At 38.8% G+C, this 9,792-nt stretch overlaps 1 protein-coding gene across 4 annotated transcripts; it reads left to right on the plus strand.

The window, feature by feature from the left end:
• Positions 1 to 519: 519 nt before the first annotated feature.
• Positions 520 to 7,257, plus strand: LOC107386456 (gastrula zinc finger protein XlCGF57.1). Of its 4 annotated transcripts, XM_054730549.2 has the most exons (4): positions 520 to 638; positions 1,396 to 1,490; positions 1,765 to 1,884; positions 5,386 to 7,257. In XM_054730549.2, exons 3-4 carry the CDS (start codon positions 1,860 to 1,862, stop codon positions 7,011 to 7,013), a joined length of 1,653 nt encoding a protein of 550 aa, XP_054586524.1. In that variant the 5' UTR covers positions 520 to 638; positions 1,396 to 1,490; positions 1,765 to 1,859; the 3' UTR covers positions 7,014 to 7,257. The 4 variants fall into 4 exon arrangements, with proteins under 4 accessions (XP_054586524.1, XP_054586525.1, XP_070411403.1 ...); XM_054730550.2 differs by lacking the exon at positions 1,396 to 1,490 and having other exon boundaries at positions 533 to 638; XM_070555302.1 differs by lacking the exon at positions 520 to 638 and having other exon boundaries at positions 1,452 to 1,657.
• The last annotated feature ends 2,535 nt before the right edge of the window (positions 7,258 to 9,792 follow it).

Raw genomic sequence — 9,792 nt, forward strand, 5'->3', positions numbered from 1 at the left:
GATGCTGCGGCTGATGCTGGTGGTGATGGTGATGATGTGGAGGGTAGGGTGGCCATTTTAGGCTTTAACTTCATTTTTAACCAGGTTATAAACATTTCGTGAAAGGGGATCAAGTGCTGCACAATCCCCAAATCCATCCCTAAAGTTTAAAGAAAAACAGCTTATGGATCATTATTATAACGGATTATTATAACAGAAAACATCACACTGAGATGTTTATATCAAAACGAGTCTCAAGAGATGATAAATTAATTTAAATGAAACTTCAATATTGCATCACATTCAAAACAGAGTTGGAATTCAGAAATTTAAAGTGCTGCTGGTTTTACTGTTTTACACTTTCTTTACAATATATGTCTGACATTCCAAGGCCCAGACCTCGGTATTTTTCTGCTGTGTATTTACTATTATTATTATTATTATTATTATTATTGTTATTATTATTATTATTATTATTATTATTATTATTATTATTATTATTATGTAGTCCCAGCTGGTGACGGTAGAGGCGCTACAACGACGTGAGGGAGCCAAACTAAACGTCCATGACCACGAAGAAGAGCGCAGCTCGGTAAACACACGAGAAGAAAAAGAAGAAACCAGAAGAATATTGTCGATGACCGTGAAACGCTACAGAGGTTAATAGTAGACTTAAATTAATTTCTTCTCCAAATACCAGTGACATTTGTTTTCATCTGTCGTAGTCGTTTCTGCCATTGACCACGTAGCTTGATTAGTTTACGCTTTTAACAATCGCATCTCTTACAGCAATAATATAAATGATCCTAATTTCAAATTACCGGTCACCTATGTTGTTACCGGATATATTATATTTAAGGAAATCCGTTATAACAACTGCTTTGGTTGATAGGGTTAAGGTTAGAATACAATAGATTAAACAAAAAGAAAAACATAACCGAAAGTCTCTAAAGATTAAAAAATCTCAACATTAGACGTATTATTATTAATATTAGACACATTTTGAGAGTTAAAAAGTAAAATTCATATTACTGTGTGGAAAAAGATTGCAGAGTATTTACAGGTTTTAGAAACACATTTAAGATAGCACTGTTACTCATTTTAAATAGGCCCAGCTAAATATCTATATGTAATTTTATTTTGGGTGTGCTGTAATACTTTTAAACTAGTACTATTTTATTTTTAGATAGGCAGAACTCCAATCTTCCCAGAAACAAATAACATCTCATCTGTTTAGAAGTTGTTGATTTCATTTATTTTATTCCTTCTATCCACGATGCTGTTTTAGAAAGTCTAATTAACGACAGTTTCTCCTGATAACATCTCAGTTTCAGCTACTGACACAATCTCAGTCTCCAGGAAATCTGAGGGGATTCTTTATACATGAGCCTCCTGATTTTTTCTTTTATTTTCTAGTTACTGGAGATCGATGAACATGGCACAATTCCCCATGCTGGTCAAACAAAACGGTTGCAGGCAGCACTTGGCACTGGTCTCAGAAGCAGCAGAATGTAAATGGCTGGGATGCTGGTGAAGGTTCTCAGTCATCCAGGAATTGACAAAGCTCCTCGGATGAGAAGCAAAATGTCTTCAAGAAACCAAAGAAGTCAAATTGCCTTCAATTGAACCCTTTTGGTTTAAATGGCTGGGACTTGCAGCTGAGCGATGTGAACCAAAAGTTCTGTCTAAATACATTTTAGCTGACCAAAACCGTTGCATCTTTAATCATATGTCATTCTAAAGCAGCAAATCTTAATCAGCTCTTGTGCTTTGTTTCTATTGAAGCTGCCAGCAAAACACGGCTGAATAAAAGGTGCCCCAACTTCAGGATCAGCTGTGACTGATCAGTGTACTTCACTCGAACCACACATCGGTTCCATATGGATCTGGACAGCATGAAAACAGGTACTGCTCCACGAATGTGTGTGTGTGTGTGTGTGTGTGTGTGTGTGTGTGTGTGTGTGTGTGTGTGTGTGTGTGTGTGTGTGTGTGTGTGTGTGTGTGAGTTTTTCCCATGTGTGTATGAGAGGTTTTCACATGTGTGTGAGAGGTTTTGGTTCAATGCGGGACACAAAATTTAACAACCAAATAAAGGACAAGTCAGTATTTTAAGGGGTGAGTGGAATTTCTACCCGAGCAAGTTAGGCAGTTCTTTGTTTAAAGCTACTACGGCAAATTTGAAAAAAAAAATTGCTTAAAACATATTTAAACCTCCTAACAACAATCTAACATTGATTGTATAGCTATAAAAACAGACATAGACAAAAGTGTCAGTACCCTTTGGTCAATGAAAGAAAAACTCACAATGGTCACAGGACTAACTTGAATCTGACAAATGTGAAATAAAAATTTGATGAAATGTAACCAATGAGTGAGACATTGCTTTTTAACCATGCTTCAACAGATAAAAAAAAAAATAAACTCATGAAATAGACCTGGAGTCTTTGTCAATGTCAAGGCGCCTGGCCTCGCAGCGAGGCGATGTCTTGCGAGGCCAGGCGCCTTGCTTATGAGGACACTGTCCTTCCTTGGTCAAAGAAAACGTGACCGCCGCTGAAGCCGCGATCACGTAACGTCACATGACACGGGAGATACCATTTTATTTTATACGTATACATTTCAATATAAACATATAACAAGCCTTTTATTTTTGAAATTGTGTCTATATTTGTTAAATGTAATATATAAGTGACTTACTACCTACTAGCCACCGAAGCTGCAACTACTAAGCAACTAACCAACCATAGATAACTTCTTTGGATCTAAAAAAAAAACATTTGAAATTAGTTGACTTACTTTTAAACTTGAAATTTGCCCCCGAAGTAGCTGCCGGCTTCTGATCCGCCATCCTTTTGAAAATACAGCGGTGCATTCTGGGAAATTTTTGACCAAAACTAGGCTACAAGACACCTACGGTTGTATCCTTGCTCAGCTAGCTAAATGGCTAACAAATGGTTGACAAGTAATTAAAGTTGCCCCCACATTTTCAAAGTTACCATAGATTTCTTTCAACAGTGGTAGTTTTTGCATCTTTACTGTTCCCCTGCTTCAGCCCTCTCCCCCTGCACAGCGGCTGCAAACTCACTGGTGCGCCTGCAGTCTCTCAGAGTTCCTGCTGATCTAAACATTGAAAGAATAATTACATTTTCTGTTCCTCACTTCTGATTACTTTCAATGTTTGTTGCAACCACCAGGTAACAAACAAACTTGTTTTTATTTGACTATTTTTCTGTCCTGTCTCTGTTATCTTCCTGCATCTCCTCTCAAAGAAAAACTGCTACCTGGTTTCATGTATTTTGAATTAATAATCATGAATTATCTTTGAACTGCGGTTCAAAAAGATCTACTGACCGCAAATATAGCGGAGTGAGTGCAGACCGCACCGGTGCGGTGAAGTCACCAGAGGACGAAACAGGTTATGCGCTCCGCTCCGCAGCAGCGTAATGCATCAGGCACAAATAAAAGACAGAAAGCTTAAAAGAATTTGAGCCGACATAAACGATTGTGTGTTAACTTTGTTTTTGAGGTGACAACACTTTGAGAATGTTACTGTGGCCGTGCTCAGGACGCATCTGTCTGGAGCGCATCAACAATCAGAGCTCTGTGCCTCTCAGCTCCAAATAATCCCTGGAGAGTCCACATAAATAATGTGATATAAGTAGAACCAGGATCGTTTTTGGGCTCTCCCTGGGTGTGGAAGTTGAGGGCTTCCAGGAGCTCCCTTTAGCTCACCTGTAATTCGAATCCTGCGTATAGCACAAGTTTGTCGCGTGAGTTGCCGGATCCTAGCAGACAGTTTCCAGAACGGTCCTTTCAAAATAAAATTGTTCTGGCAATATCTGGCTCAAATTAAGCCCTGAGAACACCATTGTTGAAAAACAAATCATACAAAGCCAGACAGGAATATGCCACACTACATGTTGACAAGTCACAAAGCTTCTGGGAGAATGTCCTACAGACAGATGAGACAAAGATTTAACTTTTTGCCAAGGCCCATCAGCTCTATGTTCACCGATGGAAAAATGAAACGTATCAAGACCAGAACACTGTTTCTTCTGTGAAACACGGTGGAGGCTCTGTTATGTTCTGGGGCTGCTTTGCTGCATCTATCACAAGGTAGCTTGAATCTGTGCAGGGTACAATGAAATCTCAAGGCTATTAAGGGATTCTAGAGAGAAATGTGCTGATGAGGGTCAGAAAGCTTGGTCTCAGTCACAAGTCATGGGTCACAGGTCATGGGCGACAGGACAATGACCCAAAACACAACCACAAACACCCAAGAATGGCCAAGAGAAACTCATTGGACTATTCTAAAGTGGCCTTCTATGAACCCTGACCTCAGTGTTGTTGAGCTTTTTTTTTTTTTAAATAATTCTGCTGAAGCATGGTTGAAAAGCAATGTCTGACTTTCATTGGTTAAATTTCATAAAATTTTTATTTATTATCACTTTTGTCAGATACAAGTTATTTCTGTGACCATTGTGCGTTTTCTTCATGGTTTTCTTTCATTGGCCGAAGGGTATCAACAATTTTGGCCATGGCTGTAAATTGTGGAGATAAAAAAATAAAATGTAAAAGATTTAATGAAGTGGTTTTGTCCAAATACCTCAGCCAATAACATGGCTCGGTCCGAGACCAACAATTTCTCTATCTGGTTGTTTCTCACTGAACCATCGCACTTCTGCATTTAACCGGGTCCTCCACTCATTGTGCGTTTGTGCATTTTGCAGCGAAACACCAGTGATGTGAGAGGTTCTTTGCACAATAATGAAGGACAAACAGACGGCTCCTGCCTCCTGAAATTTGGGGCAAACTACCAAAGTCCCTGCAAAAATCCATTTGAAATCACAAAAAACAAAAGACATTTGGACCTAGAAAATAGCAACTGGTGATTTGTGCTCTCTCATTTACTCTGGCAATGCATGTTCCGGTATCAGGCGGGCATGGTCTAGTGATGATAGCCGACAGAAAGTTCCAGGACTGTATTTGTGTTTAAAAGCTAGCTTGTTTTGCAGATTTGCCATTGCAGAATTGATAAGAAGAGAGTTCCCAGGTCTTTATTTAGCCTCATAGCTCTAGTCAACAGCCCCCAGCCCCATGATACAATGAAGCCCACAATCAAGACTGTTTACTGGGGTAAACTTAAGTCACCTTCAATTTGTCTAGATGAGTTACTGAGTTACACTGAATTTCTTCCATGTGATTGTCTAATTATCCTATTTCTGTAAAACACAAAAAGAAGCTATTGAACCAGTTAAACCTTATAAAGTGGCCAGTGAGTGTTTATCATATTTGATTAAATAAATAAAAAATTATCAAGCATTAAAAAGTGTGTTCTTGAATATGTGTGAATATAAATTTACAAAGGTTAGTAATTCACAATGTGTGTTTCTGTGTTTCCTACAGATGTTCAAGAGATGATGCTGGTTAAAGAAGAAGCTCTTGAAAAACAGAGTGCTGGTGTTGACCAGCAGGACCCAGAACACATTAAGGAGGAACAGGAGGAATTCTGGACCAGTCTGGAGGGAGAACAGCTCCCTTTGATGGAGGAGACTGAAGCTGCCAGGTTTCCTTGCACTGCTGTTTCTATAAAGAGTGAGGGTGATGAAGATAAACCCCTGTTCTCACAGCTTTATCTGCAGCAAATAGAAAACATACATATTCTAACCAGCAGCTCGGCTGATCAGGTGAGGGCAGAAACTGGTGGAAGTGCAGATACTAGTGCTAACCCATATTTGATCCCTCATGAACAGACATTTGATTCTTCTGACACTGAAGTTAGTGAAGATGATGTGAGTCGAGACTCTGAGCTGTCGGACTCTGGGGCTGAAACTGGAGATGAAGACGATGACTGGAATGAGAGCAGGTCTTCTGAGTCAGACATTAAGAGTGTCAAATCCTTTAGCTGCCCTGAGTGTGGTAAACAATTTCTCCACAAGTTGTCTCTCCAGAAACACGTGAGTGTGACAAGTCACTCAGCAATAAGGTCACCAGGCTGTTACATTGATAAAAAAAAATTTAAAATAAAGAAACATGTCGACTCATGCAGGAAGGTCCAGACAGAACTAAAGTCATTCAGTTGTGATGAATGTGGAAAAAGATTTTGTAAAATATCAAGTTTAAACACACACATGAAAGTCCACGTAGGACAGAAGCCTTTTGCTTGTGAGCTCTGCAAACAAAGATTTAGCGTAAAGTCACATTTAAACACTCACATGAGAGTTCACACAGGACAGAAACCTTTTGCCTGTGAGCTCTGTGGACAAAGATTTTGCCAAAAGGCAAATTTAAACACACATATGAGAATCCACACAGGACAGAAACCCTTTGTCTGTGAGCTCTGTGGATTAAGATGTAGCCGGAAAACGCATTTAAACACTCACATGAGAGTCCACACTGGACAGAAACCCTTGGTCTGTGAGATCTGTGGACAAAGATTTAGCCAACAGGGAATTTTAAACACACACATGAGAATCCACACGGGACAGAAACCTTTTGCATGTGAGCTCTGTGGTCAAAGATTTAGGCAAAAGGCACATTTAGAAAATCACATGAGAGTCCACACAGGACAGAAACCTTTTGCTTGTGAGTTCTGTGGGCAAAGATTTAGCCAAAAGACACATTTAAACAGTCACATGACAGTCCACACAGGGCAGAAACCTTTTGCCTGTGAGCTTTGTGAACAAAAATTTAGCCAAAGGGCTAATTTAAATAGTCACATAAGAGTCCACACAGGACAAAAACCATTTGCATGTGAGCTCTGTGAAAAAAGATTTAGTCGAAAGACACATTTAAACAGTCACATGACTGTCCACACAAGACAGAAACCTTTTGCCTGTGAGTTCTGCGGACAAAGATTTAGCCGAAAGGCACATATAAACTGTCACATTACTGTCCACACAGGACAGAAACCTTTTGCTTGTGAGCTTTGTGGACAAAGATTTAGCCAAAAGACACATTTAAACAAACACATGAGAGTCCACACAGAACAAAAGCCTTTGAATGTGAGCGTGTGTGGAGAAAGATTTGGGTAACATAATGTTTAAACACGCATGAGAATCCACCCTACATACAATAAGCTACAAGAGTACCAAATGGAACATAACAGATAAAGTTTTTGTTTTCGGTTGCAGTTATTTATAAGATTCGCCGGTGCTGATTTGTTTTCCATTTCATTACAAATTTCTGTAAGAGGTTGTTTTTACAGAAGTGTTGAATGTTTCAGGTAACCTTACTCATTCTAGTAATTATGTCTTTGAATAAATCATCTTCATCTTACTCCACCCGCACTTCCTGTTTGAAAAAAGGCTCTAAAAGGAGGTGTTGCCTTATGGACTAAGAGGGCTGCGCTGCGGCAGCAGAAATAAACACAGTGTAGCCACAGCAGCCCTGGAGTTCACTGACTGATACAAGGCTTCCTTCAAACCAGTACCAGCAGGTAAAGAGGGTTAAATGTCTTGCCCAAGGACACAACAACTGTGACAGACTGAGCAGGGTTCAAACCTGTAACCCTCAGATTACTGGGCGGGCACTTAAAGTAACTAATCAGTTTTTGACACTTGAAATTGTAAAACCTAAATTAACTTTTTTAGCTCATGGCCTGTATAGACATGTGTCTAATGGTGCTGTAGACGTGTGTAATCATTAGTGTGGTAGTTTAGTGCAACTTACTTTGAATTTAATATGTCAGCTCAAAACCGTAATCATATCTCCGTCTTCGGGTAATAAACTCTGCTCCTCATTTATTTAGACTCAGCTGTGGTTGATGGCTAAGCTGAAAAACGTGGTATCAGCAAATTACTACGTGGCTGCACTGCACCGGTCTCCAGGTGAGGCAGCCGCACCCCCACCTGGCTCAACCACTCACCTGCCGATATGAAACGTTGGCGCTCGCAGGCGCTTGCTTCCTTGAAAAAAATGCCCTCCTCTCCTTTTCATCTAATGATTGCGGTTAACACAAAATCCTCCAGGATGCTGCCGAATATGTGTGCATTTCTCCTAAGCGGTAAGTTTACTGTGTGTGTTTGCGTGCATGCATGAGTGCGCACGTGCTTGTTAATAACTCGTTTTTTGACAGTGCCGCTGTCTCGGTCTGCCAGGTGACACCTCTTTCATAAGTGATTTCCTAACAGGAAGCGTGGATGAAATGAGTCCCCGCCCAAGCCTTGACACCCACTTTAAGTTCTTCCTTCAAAAGTGGGTTTAAGTGACTGTGTGACTAAAAACTTTTCCAACTTCACTTTGAACAGCACGTGACAGTTTTGTGAAGCAGGTGCCCTATAGGGGAAGCTCCTTACCTGCTTTATGGCTGTTAGCTATTATGATAGCAGTTAGCATTTTCCGTTTGCCAGTCAACCAAAAAAGCACAAGAAGTTGTTTATGTTTTTGTTGGCATCATGGGAGAGCCCGGAAGTAAAAATAAGTGAATAATGTCTTTGGAGGCAAAGCAAAAAGCTAAAACCAGAGTGAACATTAGCTCAGCCTACTCAGATGAGGGAGCTGAGATCACGGACTGATGGTGACCTGGCATTGTTGCCACTGGACTTGAATAATAATATTTTTAGACCAACAGTGTGGATCTTTTTACTATGTGGCTGATTTTAGTATCATTTGGCTCATGTTAGTGTTAGCTCATTAACTCTAGCTACAAAAGGCTGCTGCAGGGTTGTTTACAACTGTTAATTCCACTTTCAACCAGTGGGGCGGAGGAGCAAGAAACTAGTGTTACTTTAACTCCTCTTCTGCCATCTCTGTTGCCCCTATAACTACTAGTTATCAGTTCAAGACCAATCAATACCCAACTACATCTAATGAGCACACGCAGAGGCATTCATACAGATATAAAAATTCTGTTTTAAAGGGTACACATTTTTGTTTCAAAAAGAAAAATTATGAATGTATTTGGATTTCACAATGAATGTGTAAACTACTCAAATAAAAATCAAATACAATAAATGTAACCAGTAACAAAATAGAAATGCAGTTTTTTATGTGTTTTTTATCTAAATAACATTTAATTATATGGAGACTGTCGTTTGATTTGATTGATAACATACTCTGTCTATCAGGGATTTATATGTTTTATTGATGTTAAACTGGATGGAAACATGAGAACTGATTATTTTATCTGGTTTCAAGAGTAAGGGTTTTTCGCTAGCTGTTACTACAGCTTTCACAGACACAACTGATTATTTACTGTTTACTGGTTCACACATTCACAAAGAAACTTATATAAAAATGATGTTTGTATTTAAAAATTTCTTGTTGTCGTTTTAAACTTGTGGAACAGTATTTTAAATAAAACGTCTGATTTACATAGACTTATTTAATATCAATTGTGGATTCATTTCATATCTGCATTTATTTAAGTGATCAAATGACATATAAGCTAAAATGTTGATGCTTATAAAATGTTGGGCATGGTTTAACTGAGAAAAGGGTGTGGCATTATGGAAATCTATGAACTAATAAATAAACTAGCATTTGTACTTTCGAATAACTTACAACTTTTGTTTTTAAAATCTGAGGGTATCGGTGTCTCTGTGAATTTGGGTTATTTGATTTAAAACAGTATTTCTTAATTTAGGTTTTAGTATAAAATTAATTAAATTACAAGCCATGTTAATAGCAAAAGAAAAATCTGGTTTAAAAACTAGTTAATAAATAAATAAACATAATTGGTAAACAGAGACAAAAATAAATCTGTTGTTTTCTCATGTTCTGTTTTTTATATCATTAATGGACCCAACAGAACAGACCAGGGGCAAAAATGGACATTTTGGACTACATGTGGTTGCTCACATGGTAGGCTTT

The sequence above is a fragment of the Nothobranchius furzeri genome, chromosome 10 (assembly GCF_043380555.1).
Source record: "Nothobranchius furzeri strain GRZ-AD chromosome 10, NfurGRZ-RIMD1, whole genome shotgun sequence".
Classification (NCBI taxonomy): Eukaryota; Metazoa; Chordata; class Actinopteri; order Cyprinodontiformes; family Nothobranchiidae; genus Nothobranchius; species Nothobranchius furzeri.